General features: G+C 43.3%; 1 protein-coding gene across 10 annotated transcripts in view; it reads left to right on the plus strand.

The window, feature by feature from the left end:
• Pag1 (phosphoprotein membrane anchor with glycosphingolipid microdomains 1) overlaps nucleotides 1-19032 on the plus strand; it is a 134402-nt gene that overhangs the window by 103556 nt on the left and 11814 nt on the right. For 9 of the 10 annotated variants that reach the window (XR_011704683.1, XM_071602267.1, XM_027947950.2 and 6 more), the window contains 5 exons: nucleotides 7625-7846; nucleotides 9405-9456; nucleotides 12673-12769; nucleotides 14858-15459; nucleotides 18097-18156. Coding sequence is in view for 9 of the 10 variants with exons in the window: in XM_071602267.1 (XP_071458368.1) it covers nucleotides 7722-7846; nucleotides 9405-9456; nucleotides 12673-12769; nucleotides 14858-15459; nucleotides 18097-18156 (936 nt within the window). In the remaining variant the exon portion in view is untranslated. Of the gene's footprint in view, nucleotides 1-3410; nucleotides 3487-7624; nucleotides 7847-9404; nucleotides 9457-12672; nucleotides 12770-14857; nucleotides 15460-18096; nucleotides 18157-19032 lie in introns of all 10 variants that reach the window. The other variant, XM_071602270.1, reaches the window with a different exon arrangement.

A 19032-nucleotide genomic window follows, 5' to 3' on the forward strand; every position in this document is an offset into this window, starting at 1 on the left:
AGTGGCTGGCACGTCGTAGTACAGACTTGTTTAGCTTTTCTGGTGTGTTTTATTTCAAGTTTGCGAGTCACTATTGATTTGTAGTGGGCCTCTTCAGGGACAAGGGGAAGGCAAGGTGACTAAGTGTAGGAAGGAGCTGTCTGGCCAGGTGGCTGGCTGACAAGCTAAGTTTTGTGTCTGCTGTGCCCTGTCGCTTCTCATTCACATGTTTTCCATCTTTGAAGGCCTGGTCAATAGGCAGCTGGTCCTGGAAGCTTTTCCTTCTATGAACTGTTTTGTCAGTAAATTTTTATTAAGTGCCTACTGTGTGCTGCACACTTGGGTGACAGCCCTGTCCTATGTGCGTCTGCTTCAAGCTCCTCCCTCACAGGGCTTAGGCGGCCCAGGAGACATTAAATCACTTCATAATTTCAGCTTTGAGTAATGTTGGGAAGGGAAATGCTTATCAACTCTCCTTGGAGGCTGAGAGGCATCAGGAAACTCCAAAAAAAAAAAAAAATACCATTTAAATTGAAACCTACGGGAAGGGCCTCATCAGGTGAAAACCAAGAGAAGGAGGCATGAGAATATGTAAAGCTGCCTTTTCCTTGGAGAAACTCAGGGTCCAGGCTCCTGACAATGCCTTTATTTTTTTTTTTTATGTGGTGCTGAGAATCAAACCCGGGTCCCACCCAGCTAGGCGAGCGCTCTACCTCTGAGCCACAACCCCAGCTCCTGCAATGATTTTTTTTTTTTAAAGAGATTGAACTGCTTTGGTGATGGGACACAGGCAGGAGGCTTTGTTTATCCAAGAGTTAGGGTTGGGCCTTTGTTTATCCAAGAGTTAGGGTTGGGCCTTAAGACACCCTGGGCCTACTTTTTAACTCCTCTTCTCCTTTACCATATAAATTAAAAATTAAATTCGCATTTTTGAGAGTCTGCTTAGGAATCACCATTCTTTCTTGCAGAAACATGTATTTCATAGAAATTCCCTGATTGGCTCCTATTTTCCAGGTCATGTAGATTGCAGGAATATAGAAGGAAATGAGACCAATACATCTCACTCTAAAGGAACTTTTAAGGTAGATCAGCTGCGCAAACACACAAGACAGGAAGAGAGAGGACCTGAAGTCCAAACTGCATGCTTTCTGCAACGTCGCACAAAGACTGTGGGTGCAAAACAAAGCCACCTCACCCAGTCTTTAGAACATATGGCCTTCACCCCAGTAAGTGTCTCAGGGCTCCAATCAGGATGCACGTGGTACAAAGCAATGTGTACTTATGCAAGGACCTCTCTTTCCCTCTCCTCCCCGCCCCCTCCGCCATACCCACCTTGTTTCTTTCTCTCTTCTCTCCACTCCATGAAAAATGAACCTTGAAAACTGACTTCCTAATCATGACATGAGAAAAAGCAACCCTAGAAGTCATTTTATTTCCCATCAGAATCTCTTGTCTGTTGGCTTTTCCGTAGGCAAAAGCCAAGTGTCTATTCTTATATAAAAGGTAGGGCTGGGGATGTGGCTCAGTGATAGAGCACTTGCCTGGTATGTACAAGGCCCTGGGTTCAATCCCAGTACCATGCAAAACAACAACATATAAAAAGTAAGCTACATTGTTTCTATGACGTTAGTTTAATGTATTCCCTAAGACAGGAGACAGCCACACATACCCCCTCTTCAAATAGGTTCACTTTCCTGTTTCCTGAGTCGATCAATAGGTTCTATATGTACAAACCATCAATTTGGCTGAGCCAACAGACGGCTCTAAGGATTCATAACTCACTCTTAGGACAAATGGCTGGCTCTTCTTTTGTGAGCAAGTCTTGATACCAGGGTTCCTTTGGTCTGGTGGTGGAGAGGTTTCCAGTTGATGTGCTTTTCTCAAGTTGTTACAGGAAGAAATGACAGGATATTGCTCTGCAGTGACATTATTAAATGATTCAGGGAACTACACAAGAAAACCTTGCCTCAAAGTCCTCCTACACTACCTTTGGCTCATTGCCTGTATCTTTTCCCTGACTTGGTGAAGGAGCACATGGGAAGATCTTGGTTACAATCTCTGGGGGGGGGGGGGGGAGGGCAACTTTGTACCCTTATCAGAATGGAAGAATAAGTACCAGTTTCAATTCCTCACCTCACAGCAGACTGGGTCTACTCTCATTCATACCAAGTTCCCTGAAGCAGGCTAGCCTGTGTCAGGCACAGTCCCTTGAATCTGAAAAGACACCTACCTGTAATTTAAATACTTAGCCTTGATCTGTGCATCCACCAATGTACTCACAGGACAGGGACCTACCCGAGAATGTGGCTCCTTGGTGATGGTTAAATTTGTTTGGTTAATTTGTAGCTCATGAAGTATTTTGCCACATGGTTCCCACACCTGATAATGACTGGGAAGGAGGAATTCCCATGGGGTTTGAGACTTGGCTCTCCTGATTTCATCCATCAGTGAGGGGTCATCAGCGGAGGTGGTTTCCATCATCCTTAATTATGGGCTGAGTTGGACAGATGTAAAGTGGTAATGACTGTCATTACTGACCTAAACCTGCTTCAAAGGAACTGTAAAGTACTGCCTCTGTAGCTGTTCTCACTGACCATCCCAGCTTTGCTGAAGTATTATTTGTAGACTTGGCTGTGATCAGAACACCTACCTGTTAAGGGTGTTTGACTAAAGAAGTAAATGGCTGTCATTTGGTCTGCAAACTTTCATTAATCTCATCTGGGTTTTATTTCCTTTCCTGTTGTAATTGATTTGGGTGGCTGATAGTCCAGGCTAATGAAGACAATTCCAATGCCAAACACAAGAGACAGACAAGAATAATTGAACCCCTCTCCTTGGAGGAGGAGCTACTGATGGGGGCTGAGACTGGAATTATGCTGCCACCTTGTGGTTGGAAGTAGCATCTGCTTTCCCTAATTCTTTAAATAGTCATGGAATGAATATACATAAAAGAGTAAGAGATTACCAAGCTTTCAGTTCCAAATAATTAACCCCACCCTCTTCTTACCTAGGCCCTATAAGGTTCCATAACCCCAACCACTAACCTTTCAGGACCAAAGAACAAGTTCCTATGGTAATCTAAAATTGTATAGCATCGGAGACAGAGGGAGTACCGCTGCCTCTTTTTCGGCAATCCCATAGGTTTCTATTAAGTTACAGTCTCTGGCCATGATCTTAAATCAGCACAGTGAATAATTAAGTCTATTCTGAAGCAAAAAGATCTCATGGGCAATTATTAACTACATCTGCAATTACATTATCATTCTGCAACTCATTCTAGTGGGACATTCAGGTGTCATAATAAGTGTCAGTTTAGGTAGAATAAAAATAAATGGCCCTCCTTTGTTCTGTGTTGAATAAATCACAAATATATACACATATGGTCTGAGAAATGGATGTTGTTTTACAACTGAGTATTTTTTAAACTTCAGAGACATGGTACATCTTCTCCTGGATCTTATGCTCATTTGGTCTGCAAATGACTCTGTCCTTATCCCTGCCAAGAAGGTGAGCAGAAAAGTCACATCTGTACATCTACACACCTGGGAGGGGACAGTCATCTGCACAGATCAGGGGGGAAGACAGTTGATCTACACATATGGATGGGGAAGGGGTGAGAGACTGTACTAGCCAGTTATAGATAAGCCATCAAAGTTTAAGATGAAGCCAGGTGCCATGTGCACACCTGTAATCCCAGCAGCTCAGGAGGCTGAGGCAGGAGGAATGCAAGTTCAAATTCAGCTTCTGCAACGTAGGCCCTAAGCAACTTAGTAAAACCCTGTCTCAAAATAAAAAATAAAATTGGCTGGGATGTGGCTCAGTGGTTAAAAACCCCTGGGTTCAATCCCCAGTACCCCACCCCGCCAAAAAAAGTAATTAAGGTGAAAGCCAGAGAAGAAATGGGCAGCAGCATTATGGAGCAAATAAATGCAGAAAGGCCAAGAGAAAAGAATGGCAGATCTCTAAGTGGGAATAATCTCACCTAGAGTTCTGTGCAGAGGAAAGGCCAGGTGTGCATAGTCCCCTCCACACACACCCTGCTAGGCCAACGCAGGGCATCTGATAAGTGGCAGCTGCTGTTCCCTGGCTCCTTCGTCCTCCTCTAGAGTGGCACTAGCAGGCCTCTGAAGCAGAAGCCGCCCATACCATTGGAGCACTTGTCCCTCGGGATTCAACTCTCATGATCAGAAACCTAGACCAGAAGGTCTCTTTTCATTGTGAGATTTTTATCCAGGGCAAGAACTTTAGGAAAAAGTTCTTTCTTTCAGCAGATTTGGAGAAAATTCTGATTGAAGGGGAGTAAGCCAGGCATTTGGACACATTTTCTCTGAGTTCCCACCTTTATTGGGGAGCTTGTAATAGTCCCTTTTTGTCCTCTTAATCCCTACAAGGTCCTAATAGTCTGGCACCCCACATATTTCATTGTATTCTATCAGCCTCCCCCTGTTGAGAGAGGAGAGGAAAGAATAGAAACTTACAGCCATGGAGAAATGGGCCAGAGACCCCACGCTAGGCCTGCTGGATGCGCCTCTCTGCCTTTGAGCAATTCACACACCATCTCCTTTCTAAGAACTTAGCACTTTATAAATAAGCATCGATGAATCTGTTGTGTGAAGGAAGGAACAAATATCTGTGCAAGAGACAGATCTTTGTCTGTGCTTCCTAAAATGTTTTATGCTTTGGGATTGTATGCGAAAAGTTATTTCATATGCTTATAGGTCACCATGATTTTAGGGCTTCCTTGAATATGTTGGGGTTTTTTTCAGCTTTTTTTAACTTATTTTTCTATTTTTTAAAATTCTTTTTAGTTATGCATGGCAGTAGAATGTATTTGGACATATTTATATAAGCATGAAGTACATCTTATTCTGATATTAGGATCCCAGTCTTCTGGTTGTACATGATGTGGAGATTCACTGTGGTGTATTCATTATGTACATAGGAAAGTTATGTCAGATTCATTCCACTGTCTTTCCTATTCCTGTCCCCCCTCCCTTCTCTTTCCCTTTGCCTAATATTTTGAACTTCTATTCTTCCCCCACCCATCCCCACTCCCTTGTTGTGTGTTTGCATCCACATATCAAAGAGAACTTTCAACCTCTAATTTTGGGGGATTGGCTTATTTTATTTAGCATAATAGTCTCCAGATCCATCCATTTACTGGAAAAAGTCATAAACTCGTTCTTTTTTATAACTTAGTAATTTTCCATTGTGTATATATACCACATTTTCTTTATTCATTCATCTGTTGAAGAGCACCTAGGTTAGTTCTATAGCTGAGCTATTGTGAATTAAGCTGCTATAAATATTGATATGGTTGTGCCACCATACTGTGCTGATTTAAGTCCTTTAGATATATATTGAGGAGTGCAACAGCTGAGTCAAATGGTGGTTCCATTCCAAGTTTTCTGAGGAATCTCCATACTACTTTGCAGAGTAGTTGCATCAATTTGCAATCCCACAGGCAATGTATGATGTACCCTTTTCCCCACATCCTCGCCAACATTTATTGTTACTTGTATTCTTGATTGTTACCATTCTGTCTGGAATGAGAGAAAATATGTTTTAATAACCTATTTTGTGCTAATTTGTAGACTCGGTTTAAAGTGAACTATCCTTTGCATCAACAAATCATAAGAAAAGTGGTGTTTATTTTCATTCAGTTACAGCTGTTCAGGAACAAACATACAAAAGCAATTTCACTGTTTATTACTGTATGCCTGTAGTGTTTATAAACACAACACATAGCCAAACACAGGAAGAAAGAAGTTCTATGTTACACAGAAAGTTCCAATTTACATCTTATAGAGCATTAGAAGGAGCTATTCATGTTGACTCACAGGCTGAGAAAAGCAGTCCACCACTTTATCTCCCAGAATTCTCTCTATACACTGTAGATAACATTTCCTAGTTCCTCACTTTTTATTATTCTTCTACCTGGAATATTCAAACAAATATGATCATATTTCCCCTGCAGAAAATTTGGTCCAATGGAACTGTCTTTGTCATATGGCTTTTATTTTCCCTCTTCTGGGCACACCCTGGTGTGCTGCTGAGACACCCCAGAGCTGCCCTTGCAGATACTCAGATGGCCAAATATCTACACTCCCTCCCCAAAGCAGACAAACATGGAAACATCGGCAGTCTTTCTCAAGAATGCTGTTATGAATATTGTCCTAGGACAAAAATACTTGCTTACTTTATACATGACACTTGAGATTAAGTTCCAGATGGTTCTTGGTAAGTGAGAATATTCTAGAACTGACAAATAGTCCTGAACCAAGCCCCCCTGACAATAGATCATTGTTAATCTGATGTACCACTATATTTGTAAATTATCTGTAATACTTAAAATATTGAATGAAAGTAATCTGACCATCCTCATTTAGAAGCACTGTAGCAGGAGCAGGGAACAGTAGCCCCCAGTGATCAGGAGCTTCTTGGAGGAGTAGAGTTCACAAGTTTGGGGGCCCAAATGGCTGGACTCATACCTCCTTGCCCTCGAGCTCCAGGGATGCTTGGGGTAGGTTACTTCTCTGCTGAGTTTCTGCTTCCATGTCTATAAAACAGGGACTCACAGTTCCTCCTTCACAGGGTGACAGGAGCAATTAAATGAGGAAAGCGTTTAGCAGAGTCCCTAGCAAGTACCAGGTACTAAAACATATTAAGTATAGCTCTGTTGCTTAATTTGTAGTTGTTTATAAATAGGTCTTATTTGCTGCTGGGGATGTAGTCGCAAGCCCACACTTCCAGCCATTCATTTGAAAATGCGTTTTTATTGGTGTTCACAGCAGCTTAGTGGAAGCCAGTCCTGAAAATAAAGTCACATGCTCAGAATAGACAGCTGTGTACGCAGGTGAGGAGAGAGGGGTTCTGTTTTGTTCATTGTATGAGCCTTAAACCTTCTAAAAGGATGGCGTAGGGAGTAGGTCGTGAATGCATTTTTGTAAAAGCCATATATTGTTTTATACAGTTCTGATGGGGGAAAAGTGAATCCAAATCAACATGTATTTATTCGCCATAGAATGGGGAGTACTTGGAATCTTTATTTGAAGACATTAAGAATCCACACCCAAATATGTGATGATAATACAACTTTTATTTCTTCAAACACTGTGCTAGTCACAGCTACTTTCCCATTTTACATGTTTACATGAGGAAAACAGAGGCTACCCCAGGCATGGTTAGGTCAGGTTTCAGAGTGCATCTGCTTCCTGCATGCACCTCCCTGGCTGTGCTATGAGTTCTTGCTTCTGGCAGGAACCTGACTACAGGTTGGAATTCTCTTACCCCAAATTCTTGGGATCAGAAGCGATTCGGATTTGGAATTTTTTCAGACCTTGGAATATTTTGAGATATCTTGGAAAAGGGACCTAAATCTAAACATGAAATTTATTTAATGTTTCATATTCACCGTATGCACATAACTTGAAGGTAACTTTAGACATATTTTTAGTGCACCCATATTTTGACTGCGACCCATCATGCGAGGTCGGGTGTGGAATTTTCTACTTGTGGAGTCATGCCTCCACTCAGAGAGTTTCAGATTCTGGAGCATTTCAAGTTTGGGGTTTGAGAACTTGGAATGCTCAGTCCATGCAAGGTTCTGGCACTTCTCATGAGAAGTAATTTCCAAACACATCAGTTTCTTTGCAGGAAGACACCACGGCCCTCTGCCCCCCATGTGGCCACCTTTGAAGAATTGACTCATTCCATCAGCTGTGCCAGGTCCTTTTCCCACCATGGGACCCGAAGGAAGTGTCCTGAGCGGCGGACAGATGCAGATCATTCTCTGCGGAAGTTTGGCAGCTGTTGCCACGTTCTTCCTCATCACCTTCCTGGTCTTTCTATGCTCAAGTTGTGACAGGTGAGAGCCAACATGTATCTAACTGAAATCTCAACCTATTCCCTGGACCCAGAAGAATCTTTACACTAAAAAGCCTCTTATAAATGGAATCTCACTGTAATTGCATTCACACTCATATGTTAAAATCCGCTTACCTCTCTCTGCTGCAAAGGGTTCCAAGAATATTCTATATTAATTGGATGAAAATCCATATTGATTTTGCTGGGAAGAAATGCAAAGAGCTCCTCTTACATTTTAAACTTCTTTTAATAAAATTCTTGCTGTTCTTTTGAGCACATTCTTGTCAATATTTTATTGTCTTTTTCCAGCTGTGGACATTTTGAAATCCAAGCACACTATGCATCTTTTTAACCACTATTTGGAAATTACTAAGGAGTTTTGCTCTCACATGGCTTTGGAGAGGGAGCTTATTATTTAAAATGTGTGCAGTAGATCTTCAAGCTCTGAAGAAGCAGATTAGTTTTCCTAGAAGAGAGAGAGATTTTATGTGGAATACTCATTAGCACCATTTAAAATTTTTTTTTTTAGAATTATACTCCTGTCTCTCTCCTCTCATACAAAATGCCAGTGCCCTCCCCCCAATAAAAAGAGATCTTTGCTCAAAGATAAGTAAAATTCTTTCTCACCAGGAGTGACTTCTCCAGACATTCAGAAATAGTTACAATGCATGCAAGCCATACTGCTGGGAGCCGGTGAGGACCAGCTTGTCTGGCCCTGGTCATGTCTGTTTTCTCAACCTCAGAAGAAACTTGACTAGTGTCGCTTAAAAGCCTGATATGATGTCCTATGCTAAAATCTGTCAGAAGGGGAAAAGCCAGACTCTCTGACCCCGCATAGCCTTCTAATCCCTACCCATCTTGGACCTGGGCTTCCATGGCTGAGGACTGGTTATCCAGCCAGAAAGATGAAGAAATAGAGGTGACTGGGTACTGGCTCTCCTAGGTTTGAGAGGGCAGCTGCTGCAATTACTCACTCCACCACTAAGTGGCTCTCTTGCCCCGACTGGGATGGGTTTCCTCTTTACAACCGGCAGCTTTCTTTAGACTGTCCTGGGTGAAAACAGTTCTATTTTTATTCGACAGACTTTTCCATAGACTCAAGTACAAATGACTCATCCTGAGAGCATGTACCCTTCCTGGTGTGCCAAAATTTGTATTTTCTTTGCTTTCTCTGTTCCATTGCAGTGTGTGACTTCACAGACTTTGTGAGATAAGATAACCTTCTACATTTTTCTATAGACAAAAATGGCATAACTCATGCCAGTGTTCCAGGTGTAAACAGTTTCCACACTGGACCCAACCTTGGTCCTCTCGTTGTGAATGTGTGTTCTCTACTCCTGGAGAAAGAATGCTTATGAGAAGGGAGCAGACCCTTGCTATGGTGGGGCCTCCTCCTATCCCTGACTCCTACAGATAGCTTCAGTGACTGGCCAGCATTCTCTTAACAAAATAAATAGGGCTCTTAAAGTTGGTAGGAATTAGGATAGGAAAAGGTAGTGTGGGTTTGGTTTCAAGGAGCACTTTTGGCATTCAAGCAACATTTTATTTTTCCATTTCAGAGAAAAGAAGCCAAGACTACACAGTGGAGACCATGAGAACCTGATGAACGTGGTGAGTGTAAGCCTCCGTGTGTGTGTGTGTGTGTGTGTGTGTGTTGTGTGCACTTTAAAACAGCAGCCACCTTTCCACCTATCTCACTTACTGATGACCTGAATGGAACTGAGGGGCAGAACTAAGCAGGAGTTAGCTATGACTGCCTGCACTGTACTCTCCTTCTGTAGGTGCCATGTTCGCCATGGCCCGAGGCCTGTGCCTTTGCCAGGTTTGTGGGGAGAGTTTCTGAAATAGATGTGATTGTGCTACTGCCAGAAAGATCCTTAGGTGGCTCCAATCTGCCGCGGGGATGTTTCTGTTTTGCCTCTGCCAGGCTCCAGCCGGTGTTATTAGTCTGCTAGGGCTATCATAAGGACAAACTGGTAGCTTAGGTAACACACTTACTGTGTCTTGGTTCTGGAGGCCAAAAGTCCAAAAATCAAGGTGTTGGCAGGGTTCGTTCCTTCTGAGGTCAGGCCTATTCTAGAATTCTCTCCTCGCTTCTGGTGGTTTCCTGGCGGTCTTCGGTTTGTAGGGGCATCAGTGCAAACTTCCTTCATCTCCACATGGCGTTTTTCCTCTTTCATATCATCTTCCCTCTCTGCATGTCTGTCTGAGTCCAAGTTTTCCCTTTTTATAAAGGCACCAGACATATTGGACTAGGGTCTAGCCTATCCTTGCGTAACCTCATCTTAACCAGTGTCATCTGCACTGTGTTCCCAAAATGGTCATATTCTGAGGTACTGGGGGTTAGGACTTTGACATGAATTGGGGGACGCAGTTCAACAACCCATAACAGCTAATCATTAAGCTCACCCTGGCCTAGGGCCCAGAGACCTAAGGGATAGCGGGGCCTTGCTGCATTCTGCCAGTCCCCAGCCTCTCCTGGGTTCTGATGGGTTCTGAGAATCTCAGGGATCCACCTGGAGAGGAGAAACCTGAGATTGTCCTAATCTTGCCATGTCCTTTGACAGTGGTTTTTTTTTTTTTTTTTTTAAGTCACTTCCTGTTCTGGATGTCGTTTTTCAAGATGGTTGGGGGAAGAGGGTCCATAAAGGGAAGTATGGATGAGCCAAATACTTAATGTGAGACCTGGGTCAGACTCCCAGCTGGCAGACATATTCAGAGCACACACAGGAGGCACCCCCAGCCCAGGCTGCCTGACTGGATTCTCAGGATTCCTGTGGCCCAAGTAGTCAGGAAGTAGCCAAGGTTCTGGGTTCCTCTAAGGGGGGCTCCAAGGTCTTCCTTACCTTCCCAAACCTTGCCCAACACACCTCTCCTGGCCCTCAGCACTGATCCTCCCTTGACCCTTTTTCTGGGTCACATATCCACGATGTCCCTACTTTTCATCTGTTCCCGGTATCTCTGTTCCATCCCAGTGATTGTCCCAGAGAGAAGGGTGGAGGGATGGAGGGGGCCTGCTGCTGTGGTTTCTCCCATACACACAGCCTGGGCCCCATCTTTCTTCACCCCTCACCCTCTTCAGAGCCAAGTGGGGCTGAAGTGGGACTGGGGGAAGAGCTTCCACTTCTGTCCTCATTTCTTCTAGGACAGGGGTTCTCAAGTGTGGCCTGGTCACCAGTAGCAGCAGCATCACCTAGGAGCTGGTGAGAAGGGCAAATTCTGGGAATTGATGGGCAGCAAGCAAGAGTTCTAGACCTTCAGTTCCTGCTGTTCCACAGCAGCCTTGGGTGAAATAGGAGGAGAGAGGCAACTGAATAAAGGAAAATCTGGCCCTCTGCATTTTCCTCCTCATACACCATCTTCTTAGCTACTGGCCCCTCTTAGCACCTCCTGTATGACTATGTGTGTCTGAGAGCAAGTGTGCACACACAGGAGCATGTGCTGACACTTGCGCACCATGCGCGCGCATACACGCACACACACACACACACACAGGGATCAGACTCACAGTGATTTCACTTCATTTAAATCTAAGTAGCCTGGCTTTAAGAGCTCAGCTCCCAGATCAAATCGTATACATACAACTTGCAGATCCCATAACTCTTAGAAGGATAAGATTAGAAGTGGATTATAGAACTTCAGCTGTGATGGATGATGTGGTTATGGGTCCACCTGGAAGTCTTCCTCTCCCACCCACTCCTGCCCTGTCAGGTCATCATTTCTGGATCATTAGCATCTGTATCTCAAGTCCCTGACAACCCAACACAGTGGCCATCTCGTATGGCAGCAGATGTAAGCAGCATTGAACTGAAACAGAAGACTGCCTGGAAACTTAGGCCTGGGCTATTTGCTGTCTATTATTATTTGATTCCAGCTTTTCACATTAGAACTTTGCATGTGGGATCCTGGAGCCTGAGGTTACCTCTTGGGTCACACAGGCCATGAAAAAAACGAAAAGGATGGGGGGCGGGGGGCAGATCCTGAGTCAGGCTGCTGTCCAGCCCAGTTGGGTATGTAAAGAAGTGCACCAAGAACCGACTTGTTTCTGCCTTCCCTTGGCAATACCTCAGCCTGGCATGTCGTCCCAGGAAGTAGCTACAGATACTAGCCCAGCGGAAAACTGTCAATTTTTTGTCCTTCTCTCCAAGTGTCCTATGTTGGTTTGTGAGAATAGGAAAGGTTTAAAAAGCTATTTTTTTTTAGCACATGATTGCTTTTCTGAACCTTGAAGCCAGAGGCTTGGCTGGTTCTGAAATAGACTCAGAAATCAATGGCATTTTCTGTGTTTGACCAGATCTAAGTCTGTTCTCATCAGATGACAGAGGATGAAGCTTCGTGCTGTTTTTCATAGCATGGCGCACCTGAAAGAACAGCATTTTACAGCACCTGTGATATGAGGATGAGGCGACTCCCTGCTGGAGTCAGTGCTGACCAGCCCCAGGACTTCTGTTCCCCTCCCTGCCTTGAGCTAAGGGGGCTGATATGTCACAACCTAGGTGTAGGCCATTTATAGATCATCATGTAGGGAGCTCTGCCAATGGCCTCCGAAGATTCCCAGTGCCCCTGTGACTCTGGAACCACATTGTCAAGTAGACCCTTTCATAGTGGTGGAGGCATTCTGTGTTAGCACTGTCTGTATCCCCACTAGTGAGCCCTATAATATGACTGTTAACTGAATGCTTGGTTTGATTTGATTTTACTTCATTTAAATCTAAGTAGACGATTCTGTTTTTTGCTTTTGATGTTCTGAGTCTTAGAAAAAGCTGGGAATGTTCTCTGCTGTGCAGTCCATATTCTTAGCAATGTGGATACATTTGTTTTTTGCAGCCTTCGGATAAGGAGATGTTCAGCCATTCAGCGACTAGCCTGACGACAGACGCTCTTGTTAGCAGTGAACAGAATGGGGCACTCACCAACGGTGACAGTAAGTTCTACAGATACTAAAGCTTTAGCTGGGCACATATTACAGACATGGGTGCATGTCTGTAATCCTAGAGGCTCAGGAGGCTGAGGCAGGAGGATCACAAGTTCAAAGCCAGTCTCAGCAACTTAGCAAGGCCCTAAGCAACTTAGTGAGACCCTGTCTCTAAATAAAATACAAAAAAAAAAAAAAGGACTAGGAATGTATGTCAGTAGTTAAGCACCCCTAGATCCAATCCCTGGTATTGAGGGGAGAAAAACACCTTCCCACACAGGCCCCATCACCTACGAAAGTACTAGGTCTCAAAAATTGCAGGTCAGAAATTAGGGAATGCGTTCTTGCTCTTTTATTATTTCTGCAAGCTTTAGCAAATAATCTCACTTGGATTAACAGTATCTAATATTTACTAATTGTCTTCTATGTGCCAGATATCGCTCTAAGATGGGTGTGGGCACCAACTCATCACCCTAACCCTGAAATGTTACTCTTAATGATAGGACTATTACTACCACCTTGAAAATGGGTATCATTGCTACCCACCTCTTAAAAGGAGAAAACTGTCCACATTTCTGCTCTAACAAATTACCACAAACTTAGGGCCCCAAACAACACAGATTTATTTGATTAACATGCAGTTCTAGAGGTACTACTTTTCTTGATTTGAGGCCTCACTCCTTCACTAATAAAGACCCTGTAATTCACTGGACCTACTTGGCTAGTCTAGGATTCTCTCCCAGGTCAAGGTCAGCTGAATGGCTGCATTCATTCATCTGTAACCTTTATTACCCTTGCGGTATAACATAACATATGCATGGTTTCCAGGGAGGACATGGACCTCCTTGGGGGACTGTTCTTCCAACCACAGAGGTTCATAATTTGCCTAAGGTCATATGGTAATTAGCTGAGGACCCAAATGAACCAGGCAACTGGAATCTTCTATGCACCCAGAACCATTCTGCATAATTTCCATTTGGTGCACTGGATACTTTTGTTGACGAAGGTAGTGACTACATTTGCTTCAGACCATATGGTCTACAGTGCATTGCACCTGAGGGAGGAGGTCATCTCATTATCTCCATTTACTGATAAGGAAACTGAGGCATGATCAGTATTGACACCTGAGTCTCAGACACCAGTGCCCACTCTCTGTCCTCCATGGCACAGATGACAAGACCAAAGGGCAGGATGAGTATAGAACACAGGGGGTTATTGTTCAGTTCAAAGGCACAGGAATTTGTGTCATTTCCCACATATCCCTTGAGGATACTATTTCTAACCAGCCCAAAATGGCTGCACAGTCATTGAAGAACTTACTCATTCCAGAGTATTCACTAGAAGGACAGGACTCTGCTTCATGGGCAAATGTATCTCCACCTTCTTGAACCATCCATGGTATGTAGTAGGCCCTGGTAAAATGTCTGATGAAGGGAGAGCTACCTGACTTCACACAGGAACATTTCTGTGACAGTCCAAGAATTTCTCATTTGGAAGTCCTAACTTGAGATAGGGATGTTGGGATAAGGAAGTGACATGGAAGAAAGTTCCTGAAGGAGGCACGAGGTTTCCAAGCCCTCTGTGATATTGGCTTAAGGGTACATTGCTTCTGTTACATCTGCCAAAAGAAAATGACCAGTGAAAGAGCATGGCTACCAACTACTCCCTCCCAATAGGTAGAAGTCAGGAGGGCCAGAGAGAGTGGCCACCACACGTTCCTTTCTTTGGTGTCCAGCTTCCCAGTTTGGCCCCATCAATTATCACTTTCATCCTCTGGTCACATGGGACACTCTGCCTTTAGGAGTCTCATCAGGAATAATATTAAGTAATGAAAGTAACAGTGATCCAGATGGTAGCCAGGAGAATTTATTAAATGTTGTACTGAGAAAGAGAGAATGAATGGATTTCATTTTAAGCTGTGATTGAAAATTAAGAACATAAGAATCCTTATAAGAATATAAGAGTTCAACAATATAAATTTGCAGCTGGGTATCATATATAAAGCAAGTGTCTTGATTCAACCTAAGGTCGTGCATCTGATTCACTGTAATGGTCATTTTGGGAATCGTCTGTCTTGTGATACTTGTGCTCTCTCAGTTCTTTCAGAAGACAGTACCCTGACCTGCATGCAGCCTTACGAGGAAGTTCAGACCTCTGCTTCTGATCTGCTGGACTCCCAGGACAGCACGGGGAAGCCTAAGTGTCACCAGAGTCGGGAGCTGCCCAGGATCCCCCCGGAGAGTGTGGTGGACACAATGCTTACTGACAGGAGCTTGGATGGGGACCAGGGACCTGGCACAGAAGGGCCCTATGAGGTGCTCAAGGACAGTTCCTCCCAGGAAAACATGGTGGAGGACTGCTTGTATGAAACCGTGAAGGAAATCAAGGAGCTGGCAGCAGCAGGACACCCAGACAGAGGCCAGGGTGGCAAGTCAAAGTCTGCTTCCACCTTGAAAGAACTTCCGGGGCCCCAAACGGAGGACAAAGTGGAGTTTGCTGAATATGCATCTGTGGACAGAAACAAAAAGTGTCGCCAGAGTGTTAATGTAGAGAGCATTCTTGGAAATGCATGTGATCCAGAAGAGGAGGCCCCACCACCTGTTCCCGTGAAACTTCTGGATGCAAATGAAAACCTTCAGGAGAAGGAGGAGGGAGAGGCAGAAGAGCAAGCCCCAGAGGGGAGCAGGGAGACCAATAAGGTGGGCTCCAATTCTTTGTTTTGTGGGTCATCCTGGGGTTTTTCTTGCACATGTTCCTGGGAACCATTTCCAAACACTTGCAAGTTCATTGATGAAAAGTATTTTAGTGTCAGCTGTGTTTTCTTTTTTCTCTACTCCAAATAATAAAATTCTGAAAACTCATGTTTATAAATATTTCTCTCCCAGCACCTGACTTGGCTATTTTCCAGTTTTTGCATTGTGTCTAGTTAGGGCCAAGTATTATTTTCTTCATCTTGAAGACTAAGAACTAAATAGGCTACTAGACTCTCCACTGTACATTTTTTACCTCTTCTGCTTACTGCTGTCTTTGGTCGTGGCTTTGACCATTGCAGGACCCCCCCAAATCAAAGCATAGTTACATTTATAGACAGAGCTGACTCTCAGGTGCAGCTGGTTCTATCTGGTTGTATATACTTTTATATAAGTCAAGAGGTCTTATTTTGTGACAGTTTCTAAGCAGTAACCTACAGTTGTAAAATTGAGACCTCAACAAAGCTCTAAAACGCCTTGGTAACCCACAGCCTTCTGTGTGTATCCAACATGATATCTGGAACCTCACATTTCCAGTTGACAGAATTTCCTTGGGATTTAACTAACCCTCGTCTGCTTTAGGCAATTTATACCTAATTTCTGGTCTCCACATGGGAAAAGAAAATAGCAAAGTTCTTTTCTACTTAAGGGAGAAGGACAAATAAGAGTTGGTCAGTCATTTATGGCCTTCAAACACTTCTTGGAGTTCATGGTCAGAGGTGACCCCTGGCTGTGGTTGTATAAGTTACATGAAGCAAGTCATTCTTAAAACTGTTCTCTGGGGCTGGAGTTATAGCTCAGTGATAGAGTGTTTGCCTAGCACATGTGAGACACTGGGCTCAATCCTTGGTACCACATAAAATAAATAAATAAATAAATAAATACACTACAACTAAAAAAAAATTTGAAAAACTATTTTCTGAATGTATTCCAACTTTTCATATTATCCATGAAATCAGCTGTGAGATCACCTATGAAAGTGTTCACAAATGTGTTCATAAAATGCAAAAATGCAGCTGGGCAGGGTGGCACACACCAGTTATCCCAGCAGCTCAGGAAGCGGAGGCAGGAGGATCATATGTTCAAAGCCAGCCTCAGCAAAAATGAGACACTAAGCAACTCAGTAAGACCCTGTCTCTAAATAAAATACAAAATAGGGCTGGAGATGTGGCTCAGTGGTTGAGTGCCCCTGAGTTCAATCCCTGGTACCCCACCCCCTCCAAAAAAAAAGACCTGGAATTTGATTATAGAAGGAGAGAATTTGAACAGTGAGTGTTGATCTGCAGAGAGATGCTAGGAGCAGGGATGGTGGAGAGGCTCTGGATCAGGGCAAGCAAAGGTCTGAGAGTAGGTGGGGAGCTCAGGTGGAGCACACCATCTCATGTGCTAGGTTTGAGAGGGTCCACATTTGTTGAAATTGTTATGTCTAGGGGTACTGGGTTCATTTTATCCATTCAGCAAAGAATTGAAGAACAGGACAGAGAGATAGCACCAGTAAGCAGCAGATTTACTGCAAAAGCAACAAAGATAGACTTCTCCAAAGAGAAAGGTCCCTGGAGTTGGGAATTGGTGAGGGAGTTTGGGCTTGTTCTTTTTATGGTCTCTGGAATTTCCTCCTTATCTCTTCTCCTGTTTACATACGCCCCCACCCCTATTTTTTATTGGTGCCCTCTCTGTCCACACATCTGTTTTAGTTTTTCTACTGGATCTCCTGCTTAGGTACACCAGTATGGAAGTGTCTGTCTGAGTGGGTCCCCCACTTGTGTCCATGAACACTTTCATCATCCAGGAAGTCGACCTCATTAGAAGACCTTCCTCATGCTCCTTTGTTCTGGCCCTGCCCCCAACCTCCTCACTCGCCATCTTGCCCTGGCTGCCTAAGCCCTTCTACATCTCCCTCAAAATCAATCACAGAATTAAGACAGGATGTGTGTTAAAATTAGCAAACAGGAACCAGTCATTGAGAAATCAGGAGGGGGAAGGCCACACAATGAAAGTTGAGAGTTCATTTCTTCATTCAGTTGAAGTTTCCAGAATTACTTAAGGATCTTCCTGATGATGTCATCAAACTATAGAAATATCAAATTCAGGCATTTGATAAAGAGAGGCCTTTTATTATCAATCTTTCTTTGATGATCAATCCTTTAGTGACAATTAGAACTTGAAATAGTAGTCTAAATATTTATTCCTGGCTTATTTGTAATTACAGTTTGTAATGTTAAATTAACAGTCTCTATTTGTAATACTACTAGTTATATAAGAATATTACACAATAATTGTGTAAATGTTTATTTCCCAGGTGCTTCACAAAATTTCTTCATAGTTCAATAGAAATAATTTGACATAATTTCTTTGTGGTTCCATAGAAATAATTTGAAAACATTTTTTTTATTGGTTGCTCAAAACATTACAACGATCTTGACATATCATATTTCATACATTTGATTCAAGTGGGGTATGAATTCTTATTTTTACCACGTGTACAGATTGCAGGATCACATTGGTTTAATAAATCTATGGAAACATATGTAAAGAATGATGGGATTACTGACTTCAATCTATCTTTTTTTGATTTGTGTTTGACAGAGATTTAGCTCATTGTCATACAAGTCTCGGGAAGAAGACCCAACTCTCACAGAAGAGGAGGTAAGTTGGGTTTCTTTTTCAAGTAACCAGAAAGCTCCTGTAATAAAGAATAGAACTTCTTCCCCTGAATGTAATGTTTCCCTTTGTCTGAAGGAGCTCAATGCTCTCTTATGCCTGTATGTGGAGGTCAGAATTGAGGATGGGTGACTGGCAGGTGGTAAGCCAAGCAGGATGACAAGATGAACAGGAAGTCTAAGTAAAATGAAATGAGGCTAAGAAGAATAGGAGAAGAAAGGACATAAGAACAAGATGAGAGGAATTTCAATATGGGAGCTTTACTCAAAAGCCAGGAAGACCACATCAATAGTGGGTTCTCCAATGTGATCTCACCTGGAAGACTGTGTTAGTGAGAAATTTTGGACACCAGAGAGCAGGAAGCTTTAGAAAGTTTAATTCCAGACTGGAACAAGGGTCAGACATAGCAGCCAACAAGAATGAATTTTGTATTTTCAAACACTGCACTGAAAATTTGCTAGCTAGACTTTTAGTGAAGCCTTAAAATTATAAAAGCCAGTATATGTGGTACATGTCAAGATAGGCTCAGACAGAGAGCTAAACATCTTCATGGACCTAGCTGCCTATAGTTTCTAGCTGAAACTTCCAGTATAGTAAATTTTGCACATATACAAGACCGATATGTGTGTGCAGGTATGTACCTAAATAGGACTCTGAGTAAAGGGTTAGTGTGAAGGTAGACTCCCACATTGAAAGTTCAAGGAGCAAAAGTGCTTTCCTTAGGCAATCTTGCCTAATCCCTTGCATGTCCCATCCCCCAGGAACGGACCTGCCATCTGTCCACCTTCTTGCACAAGCCAAAACCCTAGGGGTCATCCTTGATGTCTCCTTTCCCTGGTGCAGTAAACTGTCAGGTCCCTT

The sequence above is a fragment of the Marmota flaviventris genome, chromosome 15 (genome assembly GCF_047511675.1).
Source record: "Marmota flaviventris isolate mMarFla1 chromosome 15, mMarFla1.hap1, whole genome shotgun sequence".
Classification (NCBI taxonomy): domain Eukaryota; kingdom Metazoa; phylum Chordata; class Mammalia; order Rodentia; family Sciuridae; genus Marmota; species Marmota flaviventris.